The following is a 27,420-nucleotide window of genomic DNA, read 5'->3' as shown; positions in this document are numbered from 1 at the left end:
CCGTGTACATAAATAACGACAACGTAATGTGCAGATGTTGTAAATAAAGGGCCTTGTTTTTGTATTGTGACATAGTCCAAGATTTTAACCTGTGGAATTATGTGTGAAAGGAAAAAAAAATAGGAGAAAAATCTGTGGATTTTTGGGGAAGAAAGTGGGGAGGGATTTAAAAAATAAATAAATAACAGGGAGGGTGACTTTTTCCACTTGTAAAGAAACCTGGACAACACAGTAGCTTCACACAGTTTGAATAGTTGCAAAACACCAGAAGGTGCTTGATTATTCTAAACCTCTCCATGAATATTTGGAGAATGTCCACAGAGAAGAATCCAGCACTTTCAGAGGAGTTTGGTTGTTTGAAATGTGTTTGGATATAATGTTGTCTTGGTTTGTTGTATAGCATCCTGCATGTTCCTCCATATATAACTATCTTATCATAGTGTAGTCAGTAGAATAGAAACCAGCAAAATATTAAAAAACTGCATCAGCAACACTGTGTCTGTTGACTTTCTTGCTTTAAATGTGACCTTTTGTGCGGTGTTTTAAAAAAAAAAAAAAAAAAATTACTCTGGTCCCAGTCTTGACTTAGTCTTGATCCCCTTCAACCTCAACAGGAACTTGACTTGAGTTTGTTTTTGATCTGACTACTATTAAAATCTGTGACACTGGCTGACTTGAGTCCTTGGGCCCAGCCAGCACTTCAGCTGAAGTGTTTGAGTATGAGCTGTTTTCTGAGGTCCTCCGCCTGGCTGTCACGGTCTTCAGGTCTCTGTTCCAGGGTCTCGGGCTGCTCCAGAGGGTCTGTCCTCTCCAGAGTCCAGGCGTCTAATCCAGACTGCAGGGAGGCGTTGTGGAGGACACAGCAGGCCAGCAGGATGGACGAACTCCTCTCTGGAGAATACTACACACGGGAGAGGAGACATGACAACAGAGGCCTTAATAAATGGACGACAATGCCCAGTATGATGCTGATCCCTGTAATTTTCAGTTTTTCTTTTAGTTAAGATGCAAAAAGAAGCCTGTTCTTGCTCAGTTTATTGTCAAACCCAGAGTATATTTTGATTATGTGGAAGGGACAGAGGAAGGAATAGAACAGCGTAGGATGGACTTCAATACCTGTAGATATCCTTTGGTGCCATCTAAACATCTGAATCTGGTCTGGATGGCTCTGAAGGTTCTGTCCACTATCTCATGTGTAGCAGTGTGAGCCAGATTGTATCGAAACTCTGCAGGGGAATCTGGTCTGTCCACCGGCGTCATCAACCACTTCCTCAGAGGATAACGACGGTCACCTAGGAAACGAAACCTTTAACCCCATCTTATCTAACTCAAGTGGGCTTTTCAGACTTTACAGAGCGATGGTGGAAGTCTAAAATTCACGTCTCACCCAGCAGCCAGCCCTTCTCGGTGTCCTGCAGCTGTTTGTGGAGAGCAGATCTCTCTAGAACATCAGTGTCTTTGAGGCCACCTGGCCAGTGGGTTTCTGCGCTGAGTAACAATCCTCGAGCGTCACAAACAAGCTGGCAGCCCACAGAGTGAAACCCCTTCTTGTTCACATACGACGAGTCTTCACTGTTTGGAGCTTTGATGGCGACCTGGAGATGAAGAGCAAAGAAGACTGAGAAAGAGGGATCAGTTACCTGCTATAGAAACTGATAATCAAATCAAGGAGAGTGCAAAAACATTAAGTTACTGAAAGTACTAATACAGTAAAATATAATAAACCTGAACACAGTCCAGCACCCCCAGAACTCCTGGAAATCCTGCAACTCTCTGAAACTCCTGGAAGGACTGCTCTCTGCTGGAGGGATCCCTGTTTGGAAAACATTATTGCTGTTATTATGCGGCTTTCTTCTCCTTTCTTTGAAGCTTAATTTATGCTTTTCAACCTTAACAGCTGTCTCTCTGTAGAAATGAATATTAATTTCTTTGTAAGTGCATAGTTTATTGCCAATATAATATTAACCACTTTCTTAAACACTTAATGTCACAGTAAATTACTTATCTACAGCAATGTAAACTCATACATGGCAAAGAAACAAGTACAGGGAAAGGTGTGACATGGTATTTTTTATTGAGTGTCACAGTTCAAAGTGTCTAAACAGACATAATTTATTTCTATATATATATGTATAGTAGTAGTAGATGTTGTCCTACATGTTGAACATGATGAACTGAGGAGCTTTCTCCACCAGGGCTTTGGTCACATTGGACACACATCTTGACATTGAAGCCTGGCTGATCCCTATAGTATCTCCCATAGATGTCTGGAATGAGCCAGATGTGTAAAAGCCCAAAGCAGCCAACACCTGGACCTCAGGACTGATGGCTCTGGACCGCTGGGTACGTCTGCAGAGAGCCTAACACACAGAAATAATAAAAGAGAAACACAACATAGTAGTATATACAGATTTGAGAAAGACACATTAAACATAGTACCTTTTATGTGTGCATTCAAAACTGAGGGTGAGGACATACTAACCTCTCTGAGTAATTCCACCAGATACAGAATAAACTCTCTGGGGAATCCAAATTGTGTGAGGAGGAAACTGTCTGAAACAGAGTCCAGGTCAAAGCGGTCCAGGGTCTTATGACCTATACCATGTAAGAGTAGATCACAGTCCAAGATGGCAATAGGGATCGCCATGCTGTGGGTAGTAATACACTTACATCAATAAATAGCTTGGATTCATTATAAGATTCTTGTTATATTCTTTTTTTAAACATTTATATTGGTATATTTACATCCTGTTAGTACAATCATTTCCACAAATAACAATCTTTGCTTCAAGGCTGTGCTATTATGTTTTTTTTTTTTTAAACCTACTGATACTGCAAATTCTCTCTAAATTACTTTTCAAATTATACCTTTTTTGTGCAGTATCTTGCCCACAGAGTTTAATACAGTTTTATTTAGTTTCATATTATTACAGTGCCATTATAACCTTTGCTGGCTAAAGAGATGAGAGTATGACTTTCCAGCATACATTTTGTTGTATAAGCGTAGACACAGCAGTAAGATAACCTATTGAGTTCAATGTCTATTGAGTTTAGGCAGATTCACCCCTTTATTGATAGACTGTGACCTATAAAATAACGGGGGGTTTGAAAACAGGAAAAATTATTCTCATGTATTATTATCAGTATGGAGCTAACGTAAGCTAGCTAGCTACTTTGTATTTGAGCTGTCCTAATTTCAGACTTGCCTGCTTGTGGAAACAACTCCACAAACTCACGTAGCCAAATGGTTATAAATTAAAAAAGAAAGTATCATTCCTTTTTAGCATATTTTTAGGAAAAAGCGCGTACGTTACCCAAGTCATGCAGCAATTGTCAACCAAAACAAACCACAGGTACACCTAACTTGAGGCGTACATTCGCAGATTCGAAACATATAATGTGTTGGCTTTTTACAGTTAAAAAAAAACGCTCTTAAAAATCTAATTTGTCCTGTTTTACTTTTTTTATTGCATAAAGTGTGGTTTCAGGCGTTTTCCACACCATACATTTTAAAGATGTTTACACAAGGAACTACGAAAGTGCCTTTGTGAAAGGGCTGCTATCCAAACACGTCGACATGGAGAAGATAAACATACTAGTAGCACAGCCGCAGTTGACGTTGTGTACATCTGAAATGGGCGTATAAATGTTTGTGGGACGCAGCGTTGCATGTCACACCTGTTAACGTGTTTTTATGTTATTTAATTGAAGATACATTGTAAGGGGAAAAGCTAATGTAAGTTTTGCTGTTCATTGTGGTGAAGTTAAAGTGCGTCGTATTCCGCTAGCTGACGTTAGCCATTGGCTAACGCTATTTGTGCAGCCACTAACCTACCCAGTGCGTCTGCTTCAGCTTTGTGAAAAGTAATTACCAATGAAATTATGGTATTGCAGCTGCTTAACTTGCTAGGTGGTTTAGTGTACAGTGTAAAGTGGTTGTCAGTGTCCTGTAGTTTAACATGACCTCCAAATCCTATCGGACAATTTGATGTCAACGTGGAGGCCTCGTTTTTCTATCGAGGGTTAAGCACGACTTTTTTTTAAACAGTAATTGTCATGTTACTGCTAAAGGCAGTTTGTTGGGGTCAAAATTTGGCTTTGAGGTCACTGAGCTGTTTTACTGAGGAAACCTAAGGAGAAAATTTATAGTGTGAATATTTACATGTAGTATAGTTGTCATTTAGTCACATTTTCTCAGCAATTAATTATTGGGTGATTTAAATTTAGCAACTACAGTTTGGATGTAGCTGCATTAAAGCTTATTCTTATAATTTTATACAACTCTAAGTCATGTTTTACTCCAAATAACTGTTGAACAGCTTGTTTTTTGAGGTATGTCTTCTGTCCATCTATAATGGGCCGTCATGTTGGATTGCAGGGTTGTGTCAACATGGACAGTGACCTAAGTCCCCAGGATAAAAAGGACTTGGACAAGTTCATTAAGTTCTTTGCGTTGAAGGTAAGAGGCTGGTATGATGCTCTTTGTCCCAACATAGGTTTTTCCATGTGTGCAGAAAAATATGAACCTATCCAAGTCATTTACTACAGGTTTCTAAAGGAACATATTGAAGCCTATCATGTGTAGCCTTAAGTTGCTTACAATTCTGAAAACACTGCTTCATTAAAACAAACAAATTTTTTTTTCCACTTACTACTAATTATCACTATCCCATCAGATAGTTTTGGTTTTATTTGAGATATTTGTCTCTGATATTTAATATATAATGGAGGTAAATTTTATTAGTGGTGCTCACAGCATTAAAAATGAAATTTAAGATATTCCACAGCAGCTTGTCTTTCCACACACAGTGTTCCTGTTACTCCTGTAAACAGTTTTCATATGGACTGCTTCTGTGAAGCTGTTCACAGCTTGGTTTCTTATGTCCTGTTGTGTGTTTGTAGACCGTCCAGGTGATAGTCCAAGCCCGTCTTGGAGAGAAAATCTGCACTCGCTCTTCCTCATCACCTACAGGCTCTGACTGGGTAAACAAATTTTTGTCTTTCCCCTGTTTTTCTATTGTAATAATTGATCGGATTTAAAATATGTCACTTATTTTGCTATTTTTACATATCTGTAGCTTGTTTTGACTGTTGGTCTTCTCGTATAAGTGTGAAATTTAGTCAGTTGATTGGTATTTCTTCTAGTTTAATTTGGCCATCAAAGACATCCCAGAGGTGACTCATGAAGCCAAGAAGGCACTGGCCGGCCAACTTCCTGGCATTGGACGCTCCATGTGTGTTGAGATCTCCCTGAAGACATCAGAGGTAAAACCTCCCTAATGCGGGTCAACCGTGGATCATCTACTGCTGCCATTTTCGTTTTTTGTAAAATAACTTCTTCACCAAGATGAGCTCAAGCTCTGTAGTGACTTTTAACATAGGTTTTATTAGAATATCACAAATAATGATGTTGGGTATCGGGCTTGTAAACCATGAGTGGTTGGTGCGGTCTATGTTAACAGCAAGAAGAACAGTAGCTATACTGCTCTGTGGGTCTGCATGCTAAAAACACAAGCCAGAAAAAATGCTCATTGCACATAAATATCACCAGTATATTATGTATTTCAGTACCCAGACTACTCATCTACTCCTGTACATTTCAAAAAACTGAAAATGAAGATAGTTCTATTTTTAGTCCCGGTTTTATGTTCCTCTGCTCATCTGTCTGTCTGTTTCTGTGCAACTCAGGGTGACTCAATGGAGTTAGAGACTTGGTGCCTGGAGATGAATGAAAAGTGAGTGGGTTTTGCTTTTTAATTCTTCTTTTAACCAAATAGTCAAGGAATGTTTAATGAATCAAGAGATCCGTCAGTGCTGTCTATGTTTTTGTCCCTCTTATAAGGTTGTACAGGATTAGACCACAAGTCTTAATCTGTGGACATCAGTTGCCCCAATATTGGTCCTGGAATGGTTACTTCATCATGTGCAGCACTTGTGATAACTGCTTCTTCCTGCTAGGCTTCTGAAACAGCTAAAAAACAGTAGTCTACCACCTATGCTATATGTACATCTTTGTGAAGAAATACAAATAACGCATTATAGCCAGCAGTTTCAGCAGCTGCTTTGAGTCATAAATGGGTTACTATGTTTCTATTTCAGTGACATTTTGTAGTTATGTCACATGTCCAGGGTGCTGTTGTAATATAGGACTACTTTTTGTCCCGGCAAGGTTTTATTCTCAAACAAAAATATGAACCTTGGAAGAGACTTGTTTTTGGCAGATGCTCAATATTAAATGACTCAGGGGCAAAAAACTTGAACAGGACATTCCTTGTAAAAAGTTTTACAGCTTTGGAAAAATATGAGTGATGGACTTCATTTTCACAAGGTTGATTCTCCCTCAATAAGCCTACATTACAAGTTTAGCGTGTACAGCTGATTTGAATCAATAGAGGATTAAGAGAAATGTAAATGTAAATATAAAAGTATGTCTTGCAATCCATTAAGAGCAGACTGTTGGCTAAGATGTTATGATTTTTTTTTTTTTTTTTTGGTTCATGTCATGGAAGAAAATTTTAGTTCAAAATAAAAGAGGCAAAAAAAGCAGAAAAAACAATAAACTACCAAGTCCATAAAAAATAATAAAATGTGGAGGTATTTTTTAATATTATTTTGAAACTTATTCCAAATACCACCAGGTTGCTGTATTGTAATGAGTTGTTTTGTTGTCTGTTTCTGCTGCAGGTGCGATAAGGACATCAAGGTGTCATATACTGTATACAACCGTCTTTCTGTCCTTCTGAAGTCTCTGCTGGCCATCACCAGAGTAACACCCGCCTATAAATTGTCCAGAAAGCAGGGACACGACTATGTCATATTATACAGGTGTGTGGACTGTCTCTGTCCGGTCAAACAGCTGTTTTAAATGTGCCAAGCTACGCCAAGCTACACCAACTTAGATATGTCTTCATTTTGTCTGCAGCCAGCTGCACTGCTTTTATTCGTACTGTTTTTGCTCATTAACTTTCAGTCCATTCACCCAAACTTACAGGTTTGTCTTGTTTCTGTCTCTCTTCTGTCTAGGATCTACTTTGGGGAAGTCCAGCTGAGTGGATTAGGGGAAGGTAACTGTAAACTCAGCTTCTTGACTGACATGTCTTAAATCACTGACATTAAGACCCTCTAAAGGGGTTTTTAATCGTGCACCCACAATTGACAAACCTGTTTTACAGTAGACGTTAAAAACTGAGGTGTTACACTGTGGTGTGCTTCTGTGTAAAATCTTACATACTATGGTGCAAATAGGGCTTGAAAATGAACATATTTTTCAATTGCTTATTGTTCAACAGAGTTTTTATTTATTTATTTTTTCCCTTCTAGTTCCTGTAACATTCAAAATTAATTAGACAAGAAGCAAACGTATTATAAATTACATGTTTTAAAAGTTTTGATTGTTAGTCACATGAAGTAAAACATCAGACATATGACCTTATAAGCGGTTTCCCTATTAAAGTCAATTTATTACAACATGTTAGAAAATAACAGCATATTTAGAATAAATGAAGTAGAAGTTACACTGAGAATGTCTGAAGCAAACTGCATGAAATGAGCTGAAATGCTTGTTTACTGAGGCTCCTTGTTGTTTGTTTTTAAGGTTTTCAGACGGTGCGCGTTGGTGTCGTTGGCACCCCGGTTGGCACAGTCACACTTTCATGTGCCTACCGCACCAACCTGGCATTCATGTCTAACAGGTAAACTAACACACTACATCTTAACCAAGATCATTTTCTTACAAAACAAGTTTCAAATAGAAAATCTGATGTATGAAGACATTTGGCTTCGGGGCTTCATTACTTTACAAAATGAGCTTAACTAGTCAATTGTTGAAATGTCGTCCTCTGCAGGCAGTTTGAGCGGTCAGTTCCTATCATGGGGATCATTGTGGATCACTTTGTGGATCCTCCCTGCAGCAGCCAGCGTGCTGCAAATATGGGACAGCCCTGCAACTACAGGTAGATACGGAGAGCTCTGGAAGTGAAAGCAACCGTTCATTTTCAAATGAAAATTCTGTCGTTATCTGCCCACAAGTTTAAACCGCAATCGGAGAGAGAGTGCTTCAGTTGAGTCTCAGCCTCACCACAAACAATAGAGAGCGTTTAGGTGATGCAATGCATCATCTGGAGGTCACACTAATACATTAGCTCTACCTCACTAATGTCTGTGAGACTATGATTTCATTTTTAAATGAACATTATTTTCTGTTTGGGATTTTAGGTTGACTGAAAATAGTTAAAAAGTGTAAATCTAAGTCTAAACGTTAAACTCAATGTAGTGCACAGAACCTGCTTCTGAGAAATTCTTCAGATCTGTTCACATCTCGATGATATGAAGAAAAAAAGCAGAGTATGTATGTTTTAAAGACAAAATATAAATTTTGCTTCTCCATCGGTTTGTAACTTTGCTGCCTTCCTGCTGGAGTTTCCAGCCTCAGTAGGATGTAAAATGTATCAGGTAAATTAAAGTGAGTGTGTGTGTGTGTGTGTCTGTGTGTGTATCTGTGTCTGTGTCTGACTAGAGCTCCTGATGAGGAGGACGGACCATTTGCAGGAGTTCAGGATTCACAGGAGGTCTGCACCACCTCCTTCTCCACTTCCCCTCCCTCCCAGGTAGGAAACACTGACTAGCTGTTCTTAACCGTGTCTTTCCTTTACCTTGTGACTTCTCTCCATTTTCATAACTGTTTTTCATTTCACTTTCTCTTTTCTCTCTTTGTCTGTTTTCTTTCCTGTTGTCCTTTTACTGTACTTTTTTTCCATGTGCGTGTCTGCATTATCTCAGTGTGTGTGTACACTGAGTCCGTCTCCTTCTAAACTGTCTAAGCCCCTCCCCCTGGACAGTCTGCAGCTTCCATTGGCTCCTGGACTTGTCACTCACACTGTGAGTCTGCACTGGCCACTGTGAGAGTGTGACTGTGTTGATTCACCCTGAAACTGCACTGAACAACTCTGTTGTTCTATTAGATTTCTCATTTGTTTTGGGATGTGTGTCGCTCTTTGGTGTATCAGAGTTGCATCAGAATTTTTTTTTTTTTTTTTTTTTTTTTTAAACCATCATCTCTTTTGACTGTGTTTAAAGTTCCATCGCTTACTTCAGCACAGAGCTTCATGCATTGTAGCTTCACTTTGCTGTGAATGCTGCTGTTCACTAGAACTGTTTCGTCATAATCTTTTATCATCTCCACCTCATGTACGACAGTAGAGAGCCACATTAATCTTTGATCCATCTCGAGCACAACTCTACGTTTTGCAGCACTGTGTGTCTCTCCAGTGTTATACTGCATACGATTAAACCTGAAATCCTTAATGTTTTGTGATTAATATTTCTTCTTGTTTTTGTTTGTCTGCCTCGCTCTCTCTAGCTGTATACTTCCAGGTTATCCTACCAGCCTCCAGCTCTGGCAGGAGCTGCTGAACTCTGTCACCCTGCTGCCAACCCAAACCAGGTGATGCGCCAGTCAGTCACCAATCAGTTCACCTCACTTCCAGATAAATAGCAGAGTCTAGCAAATATCATTGGCTGATTTTTATCATACACGCTTATACAGATGTATCTGTGTTTTGTCGCCTGAAATTGGAGCACAGACACTCCAAAGATCTGTTTATGGCAATTTAGACAGCGTGCCTTCATTACATAGGAGTGGGCAATAAGGATAAATCCTCTGTCATGGTATATGTATTTTTATTTCAGTTTGTTGCGATAACCAATTTAGAAACATTTTATTGACAAAGAAATGTTAGTTTTGGGCAAATCCAACATATTCAGGATACTTTATCGCATTGAAGCAAAAATCATATAAAAATCCATTATTGCCACGAAACACTCCGGCTTAGTGAAAATGCTACTTTCCCCACACTGTCCTAATAATTTCCAGACATAAGGGATGGACACCTCAGTATAAATGGCTTGGCAAAAGCGCTGATGGGTGACAAATTCAGTTTGCCCACCAGAGTGCAATAAATGGTTTTTTCATTTTCTGTCAAATCTCCTGCTCAGAACGTACCATATCTTGCGCTAAATAAACAAACATATATAACCGAATTTAAGGAATCCTTATCCAGAAGGTCTGTTTTTTTTTTTTGTTGTTTTTTTTTTTAAAAACTCAAACTCAAATATCAATATGAACTTAAAAAAAAATCAAGTATTGGTCAGGCTCTAATCCATAGTCTACAAAATAGAACCATATAGATAAAAACCCACATAGTACATAACACGTTCTCTTAGGCCCGGAGCCAGTGTATACACCTCGTTTTGCCAGTAAGAGGATTAAACGTGAACAGAAGAATCCAGCCTTGATTAATGTTATACTGCAAATATCATTGATGATTTTGATGATTTATTTCTGTGATGAAGTGTAATTAGACCAGATAGCAGTTTGTTTGTTCTCCAGAACGTTAATGGCTTCCCTGACATAATTTTTATGTTCTCTCTTTTGCGGACACTAATGCAGCCATTTCTAGTCAATCCACTATAACTTTGGCCATGATTTTGCTCTTCAGGTGTTGCATGCTGGGAAGGAGGGCGGGGTTGTGTTGGTCCCTGCCCATCCTCCTCATGGAGCAGATGCGCACCTGACAGTGGAGCACGCCCCCAACACACCTGGCAGCAGGTAAGTCTCTCCTGACATCACTTGAACTCATCAAACTAAATGTTTAACTTTTTAGTGTCCTTGCACATTATATGTGCCTGTTGTCCTGTTTATACTGCAAGCTCAATAAGGTAATTTACTTTTGTTGTTATGGTAATTAAGTAAAATGACAGTTACATGTGGCAGGCTGATAGGTTTGTTGATCATTATTTAGTTTTAGAGCAACGACTGAGATTTGAGTTTGATGAAACCTTCTGTAACAGTGTCTCATCCCTCTTCCCAGCGGTGATGATGATGGTCTGTCGCAGAGCGTAGAGGGAAGGAGGGATGAGGGGAGGAGGAGTGTCTCTCCCTCTGACCCGGTGGAGTCTCTCAATGCGTTCACGAGGAAAGTCGGAGCCTTTGTCAATAAACCCAGCACACAGGTAAATCAAATACAGTTAGTTGTGTTTATTTCCTGTTTGTTTGTTTCATTTATTTTTTAGCCACTCATATTTGCATCGCTGAAGAGTACACTGAACTCAGCCGCGTGCGTATCTTCGTAGATAACAGCAGCCAGTCTGGACCTGCCATTTGCTGCATTTGCTCCTCGAGGCCTGGACTCGGAGGAGAATGATCCCATGGTAACTGTAGATCAAATTTTTAATGTGTTGTCTGCTGATGGAGCTGAAGATGATGTTGCTTCAGTGCACGACAGAATGTTTAGTTCCGTCTTGAAATGGGCATTGGCTAATACTTCAAAAAATACTCAAAACATTTGGGAGATAAAGTTAAATCCCACACAGTCATTTTGGGTTGACACAAGCTTTCTACACTTAGGTTCTTTTTCTGTGTGTGTTCAGGTGCGGCCTCCACTCTCCCCGACCTGCCCTTCCCCCCTACAGGCCAGCCTTCATTCTCAGGGCTCAGAGGGATCAGGGCAGCAGGATGATTTCGTCATGGTCGACTTTGTACGTACTTATTGTTGGAGTCTCTTCTGTCCAGCCTTTCCTCTAGAGGTGCAACTGTATATTTGCACAGTATATGGGAATGGTGGAACTGAAAAGTGAATCGCAGGATCAACCTCCAAAATGATTATTGCCTTGTCACAGATTTTTAGAATAGACAATAGAAAAAAATAATTGGCAGATTTATTGATAATTATTGAACTCTATATCATCAAAACAAGTTAACAGTACTCATTTTTTGTTTAAGAGGGAGACAATGTTTATTAAAAAAAAAATTGTGTGAATTTCCGTCCGTCTGTTTTTGTAGCGACCTGCCTTCTCTAAAGACGACCTGTTGCCGATGGATTTGGGCACCTTCTACAGAGAGTTTCAGAACCCTCCTCAACTGGCCAGCCTCTCACTACACATCAGCTCCCAGTCGATGGCCGATGACCTGGTAACGCACTTGTTCTTTTACCCCGTTAATGTTTAAGTCTGTTTTCATGGTGTGATTCAGCAAAACAGCGAACAAATGTAAGCGGTAACCACGATTTGCATTCTCTCTCTGCAGGACTCGCTGCCAGAGAAACTGGCCGTCTACGAGAAGAACATCGACGAGTTTGACGCTTTTGTGGACATGCTCCAGTAGGAGGGAGAGGAGTGAAGGGAAGGGGGAAGACCAAAACGAGATGACTACGTGTGACAAAAGACTAAATGGATGGTGGGAAAAAAAAAAAATGAAAAGGAGAAGCAGACTGGAGGCTCTGTAGTCGTTTGTCACGAGAGAATCACTGACTAAATCATGTTTTAATGTGAAGCTCATTTCTGACATTTTCCTCTTACCTTCCTGTTCAGCACGCTCAACTCACTTTCCAGCTTGTACAGATAGTCCTTCACTGTAAATACTGTTATTTTCTCTGACACTGGCACCCCCCAGTCTGGTAGTGGTGATTCAAACTGAAAATCTTTATTTTCTATGTGGCACAAAGCCACTCTTCCCATCAGTGTTTAAGCAGGAAAATCAGATGATCATAGAGTTTCCTGTCACTTTAGACAGCCATGCAATTCAAGGACAGACAGTTTTTGTTCACTACAAAAATCGATCCCCTCTCCCACCATGGCCTCTGATTATAGTCAAGCTAAAAGGTGAAATATGAGCGATGTTAGTCGAGAAAGCAAACCTATTGTTTGTGTAACGGCCTTCAGAAAAGGCTGTTTATTTAAAAGTGAAATCTTGAAAAGCTGGTCTTGGCAGAGAAAATTGCACTTAGTCATGTGTTGTAATTAAAAAAAAAAAAAAATTCCTGCTTTACACAATTAAGTTCCAACAGCAACTGGAAAGAAGTGACGAGCCTCAGTAGTCTGCCCTAGCCAGGTGTTCCCAGCTGGACTGGGCATTTAAACTGCCACCTTCAATGTCAGCGAATAGCCCCAATGGAATTTAAAGTGAATCTACAACAGTCCTTATGTGTAGAGAAGATACATATTCAATGCTGAGTCAATTTGTTCTGGCACTACACTCAGTTAAAGTATATTTAGCTATAACTAATGATTACAAACACCTCTGTATACCACCACAATAAATGGCACAAAACTAAACATTACAGTCTTCATGAAGGTAGGATTTATTGCAGGACTGTTGCATAAGTTTTTAGCTTCCTAATAAACTCCTGCATTTACAGAAGTCTGTACAACATGCATATGTATATTTTGAGATTTTGTAAAAAGGAGGAATAAACAGTTTCAGCCGTCTACAGAAGGCGCCAGGTCAACATCTATTACTGTCGGAGTTTGGTTGAAAGCTTTAATTTAAAACATTTGCTGTTGGTCTAGGTGTCCTAATAAAGCATGGCTGCTCTGTTGAAACAACTGGTGTCTCGGTTGATTGGTAGCGTTTAGCAGGACGCAGTAGTCACAGCATTGTCAGTAATACATGACGAACCCCATTCAGCTCTAGTGAAATGGCAGGCAATCTCAACTGTATTTTGCCTTTTGAACCTTTAAGGAGCAGTTTGACATTTTTGGAAATACATTCATGAAATTCGGCAGAAGGTCCCGACTTACTTTGGATAAATAATTAAAATGGATAAAAACCTCACACGTGTTTCTCAGAATTCTCAAATGGAATTTTATTGTTGGTATTTTTTGGAATTCCATCACATACCTGCAGGACTGCGAAGGGTCGAAACCATAAAGTTTAATAGTATGGTAGCACGCATTTTACGAATACTCTACAATTCTTGTTCCTCCAACTCGCCCCACGCTTTGTGGTCGTGGCCAACTACAGATTACTGCACTTTTCTGAGCGCCCCTTTGCCTTATAGTGCTACCTAACGGGGCAGAGAACCGTTCAAACATTTCATTTTCACTCATTTCCTGTGAACAGCTGTCTAAAAGGCTATGGAGGAAAGCTGCTTAAATCAATGTCAACTCTTCCCAGACAACGATGATGTAAATTTACTAACTATTTATATTTCTAGAGTTAGCCACTTAAACAAACATGCCTTTACTTTTGAAACATACCCTCTGAAGCTGCGGCAGACAGAGGCCGTTTCCCCCCCAGGTAACACTGGGAACACGGAACGAAAAAAAAAGAAAAAATAAAAATACAAAAAAAAGATTTCACAGGAGACAGGCAGTGATTGCCCAGTGTGCATTTTCACCTCATTCAATTGCTCAGTCCACTAGAGTGTCCTGTCCCCATTCCCCCCCCACCACCACTATGGCCCCTCTGAGCCTTACTGTCCAATGAGTTTGCGTTGGGCTACGTGGAGAATGAGTCCCTCTGGGCACTGCGAGACAAGTCAAACATCAGGGAATGGTTGGAAACAAAACGTCCAGATAGAAGACATGTAACTGTAATAAGCTGGGGATGACTGACAGACACTTGTTCCCACTTCCTTGGATTCAGGGTGAAAGTCATTGAGGTGGATGGCCAATGTCCTCCATTGTCATAAATATCCAACCTGTTCCCCCAGTTGGCTGAATGCAGGTGGAGTTATATAATAGTAGGGTGGGGGTGGTGGTGGGGATGAAGCCGGCGTCCATACACACTACAGATCAGAGCAGGAGGAAGAAGAGGGAGTGTATGGAGGAGATCCAGGAGCTCACTTTTCTTCATGGGCTTTTTAAAAGAGCAGGGAGGTGACCGGGGGTTCAGGCTCAGGCAGTGTTCAGTAGGTCCTGTATGGCTTTCTGCTGTGTCTCGTTCAGTGTTGATACACACTGCGTCCATAATCCTCCCGACACCTGTAGGTAACGACAAAAAAATGGTCAACGTAAGAACAACTTCCTACACTTAAATATTGATTTTTCGTCTACAGAAAATCCCACACCATCTACATTCAAACTCCCAAGAACGCAGAAACCTGACTCTGCCTCATCTACTTTAGTTTTGCGGACACTTAAATGCCGTCTGGGCACAGATCACTGGTCACTTGTTATTCTAAATTCAAAACTACCGTGAAAACTTAACTACTTGATGTCAACATCACCTGTTTGCATTCAAAAATTTCAGTTTACAGTCACCTTGTACTCAACCGATGGGCATTCCTAAAAAGAACAATCCATCAGTTTACTTGTTTTGTAACGTGCATCTGCCTTGTAACGTTTGCTTGTCATTCTAGTGACCTGGGGCGTTTGACTGGCAACAAATATGGTCCCTGTTCCTCATAAAATTTAATTGGGTGTGAAATCCGTTGCGACCTTAACTTAATGTTATCCTACACTGGTTGTGGTCAAATGGATTCTTCAACCCCCCCCCCTTTCAAACCAAACCCACATGAAGTCTCCTGGCATGGTGACAAAGTGATGACTCACCTGTACTTGACGGATGACATTTGCAAGCCGTTTGCTGCAAGCGTCTTCACTCTTGACTGATTCATTTGCAACTCCGTCTGCGATGATGAGGAAAATTTTAGGAAGGTTGGAGTTGTCGGGCCCGAGCACAATGGGGTTGTTGCTGTTGAGAGAAGATGATTGTCAGCAAGAGGGGGGAAAAAAAAAAAAAAAAAAAATTTACACCCCCAGCAATTAAAGGGGGGGGGGGAAATTAGGTGGTGGTTGTCCTACCTTTCAATGAGGTCACACAGAAAATCAAATGTGTGGACGGCCTCCTCTTTGTCCTCGTTGAGCGGTAGCCAGCTGAGCCAATGGGGAAGGATCTCGTTGACGTTGACACACTCTGGCCGAAACCTCATAACCTTTCCAACAGCAGAGATGCAGTTCTCTGTGGCGTTGACGTTCTCCTTGGAGCGTGAGTCGGCTGCCTGGATGACTCTGACCAGCAGGGGAATGGCCTCTGGACCACGAAAACAAAGACATCATCTAGTTATCAACCAAAAGCAACACCACCACCACCACCACAAAGGGAAGACCAGTACCAGGTCGTACCTGTACAGAACGGGCGGTAGTTCTCTCCTCCATACTGAGCCATGACGCCGACACCGTAGGCGGCTGCTTGCCGAACCTCGGGGCTCGAGTCACACAGTGACTGCAACATCGGCCGCAAGAAATACTCTGCGTATTTGAAGGAGGACGGGCTGCAGTGCTCCACCACGTCGTCAAAGATGCACAGACCCCACTGTCTGTCTGCCCACGGCCTGTTGGGACACTGCGGACGAGCAAAAAAATCTAGTTACTGCTGATCTCACTCAGTATGTGATGTGCATCATGAAATAGTCCAACAACCCTGCCACCTGCAGATTGAAAATTTTTCATGGGACTTAACTGAGTTATTACGATGTTTTTAGAAAATACTTCAAGATTAGTTGATTGACAGAATAACGGGTAACTTCTTGATAATCTAATATAAAAACAAGCCTTCTAAACATGTTCCCTTGAGTTCTAGGAAATTATAATGGGCTTAAAAAAAAAAAAAAAAAAAAAAGATATGTCAAGAAAACTGGCAGATTAATTGAATAAAATACTCCTACAAGCATCACACAAAAGGTAGTTTTTATAGTTGTGGATTTCACTACGCTGAGCTTTTAATGTATTCACTGACTTTGGTGACACGACTAAAATTCCCTGTTATTCCAAATTTTCTGAGCATTACTATATCCATTGAAGAGATCCGTGTACAAAAAAAAAAAAAAAAAAAAAAACATGTACAATACGACGAGTGTTCACCGCTTGTACCGATATATTGCCGATTCATTCAGGATCATTAAGTTCTTACTATTAGCTGGACGATGAGCTGCAGCAGCTGTTCGAACCAAGGCAGCACCTTCTCTTTGTAACTACTGAACACTGAGTGCAGGATGTCTGACACTTTGGTCAGGATGTAAACGTCGTTCTCATCCTAACAGAAACAGAAGATGGGTGGTACAGTCATTTTCATTAGCTCAAGATTGGGACTTGTGGCATTTACTGGACAAAACAATTTGACAGGTATTCATAACAGCTCTAACATCTTTACTAAAATGAAAATATTTACCTCGTCTTGTAATGTTTCCTCCACTTGCTCATCATAGTCTTCATCCTGTCTCTTGGCTGTGAAGGACAAAGTGTTCATGTGAGGATTATGTATGTCTAATTACCAACCCATGAAAAGTGCAGGAAGACAAAGTGAAGAGGATGTTGTAAACATGGGAAATTGTGAGGTTTATGCTTTGACAGATAGGCATAAAGATTTTTTTACAGGTTTGATGTTACATGGTACAAAAGCTGGATTCGTCAGCAAACTGTGCTTCGGCAGACATTTTCAGACAAAAGATTAGTTTCAGGGAACATTTAAAAAAAAAAAGGTATGAAGCCCCACCCTGTCTGAGCTCCTGGTTCTTAAAATGCTCCTCCAATTTGCCTTTTAGGATGCCACCCAGCTCCTCAAAATGCTCGTTGTTCAGACACCCGTCACCCATCAACTCAATACACTAAAAAGGAAAAAACAAAAACTTCCATCAGTCACATCAGAAACTGGACATGGTTCTTCAATCTTATGAAACACAGTCAAGGTTTCTCAAAATCACCGCTACATCCAATTTAAAAAAAAAAGGGCACTGAAGGCTTGCTACCCCTAAAGTTACCTTGGCAAAAGAGTGCATGATTTCTGACAGGACATCTGAGTCCGGCTCGGTGCCGATGGCCTTGATGAGGGCGTCGCACATGAAGTGCCACATCTGGGTGAGGTACTCTGGTCCTCGAACCCGAGCACACTCCAGCAGCAGGGGCATGGACTCGGCTGCTGCCACCCGCACGCGTGAGAGAGTTACGGAAACGCCAAAAACAAGTCTGATGTTTTGATGAACTATTAATTTATCAAATACCAAAGTAATATGTTGGATGCTAGCCTGAAATGCCTTGTCAGATTTGGCCAACAATCGTGTTGTGGTACAAAAAGGATATCATCATGGAAGTAGAACTTGAGTAGAGGAACCATCAGCTTCACCACCTGCTCCGTGTACTCCACAAAACCCTCCTTCAGCTCTTTGGCATAACATACCTGGAATACAACACAGAACGTTTCACTAACAGGGGTTAACACTGTCAACGACCTGAATATCTAGATATAGATATAGACAAACAATGGCGTCTGGTGGCTCTTCCAGATCTGCCTCAGGATCATGTGTGTGTCTCAGTCGTCCTCTACTCACCAGCATCTGGCAGGCAGTGGCCTTCTCCTCCAGGCCGGCCGTCTTGATGCCAAAACTCTGCTGGTCTCCCAGGTTGACGAACTCCCAGCCATCATCCTCGGATATGTTCTCCATGTCCTGGGCTACAAGACACGGACAGACATTTTCAAATATTGAATCTTTCCCTTTATTTTGCACCCAATGCCCACTGCTTTTGCACTATTCAGTCACTATTTAAAAAACAACAACAACAACAACAACAAACACTTCAAGTTCCAATAAGTGTAGAAACATTCAAAATGTTTGATGTAGGGAAGCAGGTCTTTACGCAGCCACAATGTGAAGAGTAATATCAGGTTCATTTCTTAACTCAAAAGTAAATTACCACCAAAATATGTCATGGCCATGGAGGGACAGCCCTCTGCTACCTGCTGTTTGAATACCTCAACTCTTGTTCTTCTCTACTGTTAAAAAAGTGTGTTTAAAAATGGCTGTAGCAACAAAAAGAGGTATGAAATAGCAGGGAAGATGAAAAGAACAGAGTGAAGTCTGTCTCCTCACAACAACGTATTGCTGTCCATTTTCTCCAAGAAACTACTTTTGTCTTCGCTCTCACAGACACACACACACACACACACACACACACACACACACACACACACACACAGACGACAGCCAGGTTTTATTTAGTAATGTGAGCAAATGCAATTGGCCACTGCTAGTAAAAGCATTTGAAGACTGTTGGGTGTCCACAGTACAAAGCAGAAAGCCACTGTTGTGTTACTTACTGTCGAGGAGGGCCACCTCAGGCTTGATGGAGGCTGTCTTCATCAGGGGACCCATCACCACAGGCAGATACTGCTGAAACTCCTTCCCCAGGATCTTACACATCCTGGCCCAGGCTGAGATCATGTAAGAGATCTAAACCACACACACACACAAAAACGTGACAGGGTGACTATGCAGAAACAGAAATAAAACAAAACTGGATAGTTCCAAGGTCGTCAAAGTCTTCCTACCTGAGGATCGTCATCCTCCAGGTCATTGAAGTCTGTCTGGGTTTTGAGGAGCAGCTGCATGACGGCAGAGGCGTCTGGCATGAACTAGTAACAGAACAGAAAGAAAAGGACGGATGTGAAGACTGTTGAATCATGAATGTGCAGTGAAATGTGTTTAACAGGAAGTTCTCAAAGATTTCAGTTTGACATTCTACACAGACCTTCTCCTTGCCGACAGCCAGGCCGATGAGGCTAATGCACTCTATGGTCTTGCCACGAAGCAGCCGAAGCTCCTTCTGCACTGCGTTTTCTACAATGTGTTTGAGCGAGGACATGAACAGGTCGTAATATGGCACAAACTTCTCCTCGGCTGTGTCGGCTACCGAGGCGATGGACGTCACCACCTGCTCCAGGACCAGTTTGGTGCCCTTCTGGATCAACTGGGAAGAGAGGAGAGGAAACACTTAAGACTCCTGAGAGCCATGTAGGAGACCTGCTGAACTGGCTGGCAGTAAAGTGTGTTGGCAGCGATTAAATGGTGGGTTTGCGAGAAACGCCACAGTCTCTTCTTTGGCTATGAGTTTACTGATTTATCAACATGAACTGAATATCTGTACCTCTTGCAGCTTGGCAACCATAATGACGTGAAGGTGCTGCACCAAGCTGTCCAGATATGGGATGAGCAGTGATTTGGGACAGTCCTCTGTAAAGTTGATGAGGGCGGCAGCAGCGTGTGCCTGCACCCGTGGGTTACTTTGGTCCTCCATGGTCTGAAGCAGAGCTGAGATCACCTGGAAGTGAAAAGGAACCAGTCAGTGTTTGTAGTCCACAGCAGTAAACAGTGACTTTGGTTACACCTTGCAAATGTCTCCATCACATTTCTATTCTATTGCATTAAACTGAACAGGTGTGGCTATTAAACTGGTAATTCAGTGCATATTTGATGTAATTCCCTCAAATCAAGGGGACAGTGACGCATTTCAGGAATGATAACTTATCTAAAACCATAATCGAATACATAAGCTACTTAACATGTAGCCACCAGAAAACAACCATTTTAGAACTGAACACGTAACTTCACATACCTTATCGTGGAATTTCTTTTGGAAGGTTGGGGCAAAGTCTGTGGCCATCTGTCCAATAGCGTTGCAGGCAGCATAACGCACCCTCGGGTGCTGAGGAGGGAAAAGAAAGCCATATTCAAAAATCACCATACAAGATGGCACCTGCTGTACACAAAAAAAAATCCTGTAATATTAGTAAGCAGGTAGTAAAGACTTTGGGGGAGGAAAAACAAAAGAATAAATGTTAACTACTACCCATAATTACCCAAATGTAGTTTACATATGCACAAACAGTCTGAGCTGAGTTTACGAGGCACCATCTGTGTGTAAGTCAAGTTTGAAGTTGCGTTTCTTACAGGGTCGGAGCAGAAGAGGAGGACAAAGCTGACAATCTCTTGGAGGATGGCCTCCATCTGCTGGTGGCAGCCCTCACCAATGGCCGACAGCGCCATCAGCCCGGCGTGGCGATACTTCCAGTCAGCTAGCAACAAAAACATCGGGTTAATCTCATGATCACAGTGACCAATTTAAAAACTTGTATATCAGTAGGGTTACTTACGGTTCTGTAGCATCTGCATGATGTGCTGTTTGATCATGGGCAAAATGATCTTTCCTCCCAGACCACAGGCGATTCTGTCCAGAGCGCTCTCCCCAGCCACAGCATTACTGGTGGGTGACAAGAAACAAAATTACTAGAACAAAAAAAGTATGAATATATTTAGACATTTGAACAGCCTTTTTCTGGCAAGCGTCTTTGAAAATACCCTGATGTAAAAACACTGCAGTCATATACTACAAAACACAATCTGATCCTCTGGTTCCCTAAATTTAGATGCCTTAAATTTTTCATCTTATAATTAAGGACAGCTGATGTTTCAGGTTTGAGAAATCAGCCAAAAAAATGAAACCCCTGGAGCTAAGCTTTAGATAAAAAAAAAGTCAAAAGTTTTCATCCTAACCATGAGGTGATTACACAGACACACAGTGGGATCTGTGACCAACAATCAAATGTGAGGAAGTTACTGTGGATCTGAGTCTTGCTGATTTACCAGGTCTTACCTGTCAAAGTCATCATCCTCCAGCTCATCAGCCATGGCCCACTCATCGTCATCCTCGAGGTCAACCATCATAGCCAGCATCTGGGGCACTGAGGACACGACACAGGAACAACAATTGTCTAAACTATTCTACCAAACATTTTTGGGTGGCCAAAAAGTAGCAAGGGGACTTCAAGTGAAGTTATTTGATGGTAAACCAAATTCTCACCACTCTGAGCCACAATGGCAGTGTGTTTCCTCAGCATGGCTGCTGCTGTCTCAGATAGGGTGACGATGACCTCCAATGCCAACTGCCTCTGCATGTTAGTCAGGTTGGTATCAGCACACAACTGAGGAGAGAGGGACAGAAATGAGCAGACATTAAGACTTCAGGCATCATTTTGTGCTTAATGTCAAGAGCAGAAAAGTGATACTTTGGATTAGGGTGCTCTCCGACTCACCTTCAGACAGAGCTGCAGAGTGGCCTCCAGGTTGGGTCTCAGGTATTTGGGTGCTGTGTCTGCAATTTCCACTAAAGACTTTAGCACAGAATCGTCTCCCTGGTAGCAGGACTCGTTCACTGCCTGATCAAAAAAAAGATTAGTGTTGCAACTACTTTCATTTGGCTATAGCAAGCTGCTAATGCCAAATTCATACTGCCACAACTTCCAACTATCAGAGTCAATGACAAAACTGCTCAACACTGTTGCAATATAGCTTGGGTAGGATTCTGAAACATATATAGCTTGCGAAATGACTTGATATATTGGACATCCTATATTCAGTAATCTAGACTGATGCCTCATTGTCTTGTGGTAAGAAACATGCTGTTAATGTAGGTTATGAAATAACAGTTGCAGCTACTGGTCCTGTTAACTGTTCTCGTAGCACATGAATGTGTGTTTAGTTTGAATCAACTTCCTTATTCTTGCCCGACAAGGAATCATAGGACACGCTACGTCTCTCAGCAAAAGAAAAACAAACCACAAGCAGGTACTACTGCTCTTACTTTGAAGTTCCAGCTTCTATTTGCAGATGACTTATTTACTTTCCAAATACTGAATTTCATGAATACAATATGGGGATAATCACACAAAACAGCATTCTAAGTCAAAATAACTAAGCATTTTTGCAAGATCTAAGCTGGCTTTATCTATGAGTACATACCAAACCAATGAAAGGTCTCTAAAAAAAGGACCTATAACTCTTACCAACGACTTAAAAGCCATTTATGGCAAAGGATTACGTGCAGGCATCAAGCACAACACTGCTCTGGAAAACCTATTGAAAACTTGTAGGAACCCTCAGCTAACATCAATAAATAATGTTGAGAACATTGTACACAATAATTTGATGTTCAGAGCCAGTTCACATGAGGCCCAGACAAGTGTCCTGTGTCTCACCTGCAGGATTCCCGGCAGAAGGTCAGCAAAGTGCTTCAGCAGAGCTGTGTTGCTTTCATTGGACAGAACGAAGGATGCTGCAGCCCGAGCCGCCAAGGTACGAATCTGGTGGATAATTATTTTAGAAATTAGGTGTACAGGCATATCAACCCGAAAATAAACTGCCCTTCAATTGTCCTAAGATCTTACCTGCGGGTTTGCCTGGTCCTGCATGCACTGAACAAGCATACGTTTGATAACCTCCATATAATGCTGCTGCTGGTTGCCAAAGATTCCTGGGAAGTTCCTAAAATAAGGTCAAAACACACAAGTCACCCACTGGTACCTTCTGCCCAAGCATACTAATAGTTTGGCTTTATCCAAGGCTCACCAGAATATGTGCAGGGCAGCCTCTCGCAGGCCGACATTGTCAGAGTTGACAGAGTCAAACAGAAATTTGAGCACTTCTGGCCACTGGTTATTCCCGTCATCATCTAGATGAAAGATTAAAAGACACCAAAATCAGATTATTAATGTTCATCTGAACAGCATCAAATTAACATTTATTGATCACCAGATCCCCATCTAAATGACACGCCGTCATAGACCAACAGTATCTAATCTTATGGCAAGTGAGCCAATACCTCATGACAAATTTATGATACATTGATGAAAATGAGGATAAGAATATTGAAATCATTGTTGCTCAATATTTAATCATCACCCTGTCCTGCATGTAGCATGGGCTGGGTGCATGTAGGCAGTACCGTGGGGCAGAAACAAAAGTGATCAGTCAGCACACAGCTTAAAAACTTCAACAGGTCGTGAAAGATCTGAGGAACATTACCAATGAGGTTGCGGGAGAGCTCAGCTGCAATGTCGCAGACCTTCTTGCGGATGTTTGGCGAGGTCTCCTGTTGAATGCTTGTTAGCAGTTCTGTCTTAATAGCCGTCTGCATTTCCAGGGTCAGGCCCGGGTAGATCTCCTCGAAGGATGACGACAGCAGCCGCCGCAGCAGCACTGCTGCCATCTGTTTGACCTGAGTAGATAAAACATTGGTTTCAATGTTATGTCACACTTCCAGCCCTGGCCCCCACATCAGTGTCCATGACTTAAAACCATGTCAGACATCTGAAAAAATTTTTTGTCAGAAAGGCTTTTCTATAGTTAAGATTTGATACATATAGTCATATATAGTTTATATTACAACATGTGGATTTATTTTGGCAGTTTACAATCTGCATAACACAATAACAAAACGTGCAGCATCTCAGAAAGGCAGAGTCACTCTCCCTGGGCCAAGCACCTCTCTGCCTGCTCCCATTTCAAGACTCTAAAAATATCGGGCTCGAGGTAAAGAAAAGGAGGGGAAGCATGAGGGACCAAGCAGCTGGTGGTGGAATCCGAGTAAACATAACTGCCCAAATGCCAAAACTGTGACTCACGTGCCTTCGTATCAGGCTGCGATGACAGACTACATTCTTAAAATGCAGTCAATGTCGCACCTTTTCAAAGCAAACATATCGGGATAATGCACACAGCATTCTCATTGTGGACGTGATGTAATATCACACGAACTTTGGCTTACTTTCCAACACTTAAACTATGAATGCTTTTAACCTAAAATGTTTTTCATTCCTTGTACCACAAAGCTTTATACCAAGGGCAGGGATAATACTCATTAACAACTGGCTTTCAGGTGTCTGTCAAATACAGTTTTAAGTCCAGAAAACAGGCAAACTTTAAAAAACAAAAACACTAAAGTGATTTCAATAGTTGTCTTGTAGCCTTCATCCAATTCAGGCATAAAGGATAAATCATGTCACGAAAATGTGTCTGTCCAAACCTCCTCTGCAGCAGATGCATCTCTGACAGCCTGCAGCAAGAATGTGATCTTGTTCTGGCCCGGGATAGTGTCATAGGTCTCCTGCAAAGAAAATTAATGGGACAGTGGTAAGAATGAGACATGCCTTTTGCTGCATTCTTACAGATGCAAGCACCACAGATGGACAATTGTACCCTCCTTGGAAAATGAATCTATACCAGTGAGACAGTGTCATGTTCACTCCATTGCAGTCAAAGAAACTGCATTTTGCACATACCTGTAATTCCACACTATGGCATATTTCAAGCAGAAACAGATGTGGTGGTTGGACAAAGTGCAGGAGGACTGTCCAGAAATTCTCATAATTTCATCAACATTTATCATGACGGGTGTGGCTATTCAAAACTTGTTTTATTAACTAGATGTTTATTGCTTTGTATGCGAAATAAGCCTCAAAAGCCTGTACAGCAAATCGGATCTTTAAATGTACACAAATCCTGCTCGTTACTTCAGTTTTTGCTGGTCCATTCTGCCTCGCCTTACTATCAAAGCTGAAGTAATGTCCATTAGTGTGTTAATATACTGTTGATACAAACACCCTGAAGCTGCCTCACTCACCCAAGTTAGAATCAAAATTACTAACTCCTTATTTGATAAATACTTCATTACATTGGGACATAAATATAGCAAAGCAAAAACTGAAGAAAAGCAGCAGCAACCAAGTGTTTAACAGTGTGGACAGCTCAAATCTCCAACATATTTTTACCACATCATTCTTTTATGAAACACAACCACACTGATTCCCACACCAGGGGATGTGTATCTCAGTAACAGGGAAATTTACATTAAAAAAAGGCTGCTTTTCTGATGCACATCGTGTGCTGCCTTTTTGTTTTGATCTCCACTGTTCTTATGGTGGTTCATTAAAGCCACATGAGAAATGCAAACGCGCACACCAGGCTCTATAGGGATGTAGCAGAACCTCGGGTGTGGAAAATATCACTGATTATCATGTGCAAGCTGCGCTAATGGTAAACAAAAAAAAAACCAAAAAAAAAAAACAAACAAAAAGGCGAAAACGTGTTAAAATAGCCCCAAATGGATTTCAAGGATGTTTTTAAGTGAACACATTCACATGACAAAGAACCAGGACACTGTCACTGTGGCGACAGTAGGGTGTGGGACAGATCTCATTACTGACAAAACACATTGAAATAGAAACTACTTGCCCATATATACTGAGTGTTTAGGTAAGCCACTATTACAGTGCATGTAAATAGTATAGGCAGCTCCGCCTTAACCCGATGTCTGACAATAATCTGTCTTTTGAGGAATCCCAGTGGCTAAGTATCATTGTCTCATGCATTAACTAGCATTCAAGTGCTTTTACTGATTATTATGTATTTCACATCATAACAGCATGACTTTCCAGCATGTATGAACAAAAGGCCATCTTCAGCTTCTACACTGAGCTGAAATATATGTCCACTAGCTAGAGCAAATCATCCCCAATACTAAATAGAAGCAAACCACCAGCCTCTGGTTTTAACCACAAGACACTCACTTTGGTCACTTCCCACCTTTAAGACTGTTACAAATTTGTACTTCATGGCTTGTCACCCCCGGCATCGTGTCTTGAATGGGGTAAACCAGGGGTCTGGACACCTACAAATGCTCGGTAGCTGTAGTCATTAGCTGTTAAAATATGGGTTTAAAGTTCTTTACAGATGGATCAATTCCTATTATGTGTGTCTAAGACAGAAAGGGAGAGTTTCTATAAAGGATGAATTCCAATGAGCTTAGCATCGCGGCAGACAGTCTGTGTTTTATAAAGAAAAACGCTGACTGCCAGTGATTGGGGGGAGGGGGGGGGGTTATGTGTGATAAGATTCAACCACCTCATCCAAAACTAGGGTGCTGAAGAGGGAAACTGTGGTAACAAAGCTTTGCCGCGACAAGAGGCTAATCGTGGCGGTGGGTGGTGGTGGTGGGGTGTGAACAGGCCAGCTAGACAGAGAAACTAATCCAGTGAGAGGGGATGACCTGAGATGAGCCTTTGTAGGGACGTGGCTGAAACAGATACATTGCTTCATGAGTAACAAACAAAAAAAAAAAGAAACCGCATGTTTTAAACTGTTGTGTTAAACTGACTTTCACATAAAATGACACGAAGGCCACTCGTCTGCATTAGTAACGATACTGCTAACATAGCTCGCCCTCTGAATGAACTGCCTCCCTAACTCCATTTGTAATGTGTCCCATTGCTGTTTTGTCGCCTATCATTGCAGATAACGTGACATGAATGTCCCTATTTAATTCCTGAATTCCCGTCTTTTGGTAACACACTACGTCCAGCGATAGCGTTGCTAGCTAATAAAACTAGCAACACTTAGCGTCATGCTACTTCCTGTATTCTACTAGCTAGAAGACTAGCTACTCTGTCAGCTGGGGATATTAGGATTGGTACCTAACAAACGGATCATTCACTTTCAATCAAACCGAATGAGCTTCATACACAAACATACACAAACACAGAAATACATAGTGTCACGACTGGGGTCGTATCAGTGAGATCTACGTTATGTCCACATAACTACGCAACATGGTGGAGGTAGTTAGCGTTAGCTGACTAGTACTCGGTGTCGGCTTCACATCGCACGTGGACTCTCCGAGCTTGACGTGAAAGCTCACTGCGCGCGCGGCCAGGCTGGGTAGCTAACAGGGGGTTAGCTTTCGCTTTCGCTAACCTGACCGCACATCTTTCGACAATCGCCGAACTTGTCAGCCATGAAAACAGCTAGTTTTCCTCCTCTTACCTCTGCTTGTTTCCTGACGTTGTTGTCAGGGCTCATCAGGTTACCCAGCAAGAGGTAGAACTGCTGCTGCTCCGCCATTGCAGTGAGATCCAAAAAGACCAGCCGGGTGGAGAAGCGGCGAGAAGAGACCGGCTGACCCTGCTTCGGTCACACAATGATGCCTTCCTCTGATTGGTTTGCTTTATCAAGTCTTCTCGCCATTCATTGGTCAAGA

General features: G+C 41.5%; 3 protein-coding genes across 5 annotated transcripts; 1 reads left to right on the top strand and 2 right to left on the bottom strand.

The window, feature by feature from the left end:
• Positions 1–547: 547 nt before the first annotated feature.
• Positions 548–3,383, bottom strand: harbi1 (harbinger transposase derived 1). 2 transcript variants are annotated; one of them, XM_040142542.1, is made up of 7 exons: positions 3,310–3,383; positions 2,483–2,648; positions 2,158–2,360; positions 1,726–1,813; positions 1,388–1,595; positions 1,117–1,292; positions 548–901 (listed from the first exon to the last, which is right to left on the bottom strand). In XM_040142542.1, exons 1-7 carry the CDS (start codon positions 3,321–3,323, stop codon positions 701–703), a joined length of 1,056 nt encoding a protein of 351 aa, XP_039998476.1. In that variant the 5' UTR covers positions 3,324–3,383; the 3' UTR covers positions 548–700. The 2 variants fall into 2 exon arrangements, with proteins under 2 accessions (XP_039998476.1, XP_039998477.1); XM_040142543.1 differs by having other exon boundaries at positions 3,315–3,382.
• Positions 3,384–3,570: 187 nt separating this feature from the next.
• atg13 (ATG13 autophagy related 13 homolog (S. cerevisiae)) lies at positions 3,571–12,255 on the top strand. 2 transcript variants are annotated; one of them, XM_040141873.1, is made up of 18 exons: positions 3,571–3,736; positions 4,379–4,459; positions 4,903–4,983; positions 5,146–5,265; positions 5,689–5,735; positions 6,685–6,825; positions 7,024–7,064; positions 7,595–7,691; positions 7,845–7,952; positions 8,516–8,606; positions 8,779–8,877; positions 9,359–9,442; positions 10,497–10,606; positions 10,869–11,010; positions 11,131–11,208; positions 11,428–11,535; positions 11,840–11,968; positions 12,083–12,255. In XM_040141873.1, exons 2-18 carry the CDS (start codon positions 4,391–4,393, stop codon positions 12,158–12,160), a joined length of 1,623 nt encoding a protein of 540 aa, XP_039997807.1. In that variant the 5' UTR covers positions 3,571–3,736; positions 4,379–4,390; the 3' UTR covers positions 12,161–12,255. The 2 variants fall into 2 exon arrangements, with proteins under 2 accessions (XP_039997807.1, XP_039997808.1); XM_040141874.1 differs by lacking the exon at positions 8,779–8,877.
• A 1,358-nt stretch (positions 12,256–13,613) lies between these two features.
• On the bottom strand, positions 13,614–27,381 carry kpnb3 (karyopherin (importin) beta 3). Its single transcript, XM_040141872.1, has 26 exons — positions 27,207–27,381; positions 24,412–24,492; positions 23,412–23,604; positions 22,956–23,058; positions 22,775–22,871; positions 22,586–22,690; positions 21,644–21,766; positions 21,412–21,532; positions 21,205–21,292; positions 20,705–20,811; positions 20,502–20,626; positions 20,167–20,256; positions 19,699–19,872; positions 19,303–19,521; positions 19,103–19,186; positions 18,872–19,004; positions 18,105–18,226; positions 17,857–17,953; positions 17,538–17,710; positions 17,273–17,384; positions 16,949–17,004; positions 16,691–16,813; positions 15,904–16,123; positions 15,583–15,811; positions 15,331–15,472; positions 13,614–14,760 (listed from the first exon to the last, which is right to left on the bottom strand). The coding sequence occupies exons 1-26, from the start codon at positions 27,282–27,284 to the stop codon at positions 14,674–14,676; spliced, it is 3,282 nt and encodes a 1,093-aa protein (XP_039997806.1). The 5' UTR covers positions 27,285–27,381; the 3' UTR covers positions 13,614–14,673.
• Between the last annotated feature and the right edge of the window lie 39 nt (positions 27,382–27,420).

Source organism: Xiphias gladius, chromosome 13 (assembly GCF_016859285.1).
Source record: "Xiphias gladius isolate SHS-SW01 ecotype Sanya breed wild chromosome 13, ASM1685928v1, whole genome shotgun sequence".
Classification (NCBI taxonomy): Eukaryota; Metazoa; Chordata; class Actinopteri; order Istiophoriformes; family Xiphiidae; genus Xiphias; species Xiphias gladius.
This window is presented reverse-complemented; position numbering and strand designations above follow the sequence as displayed.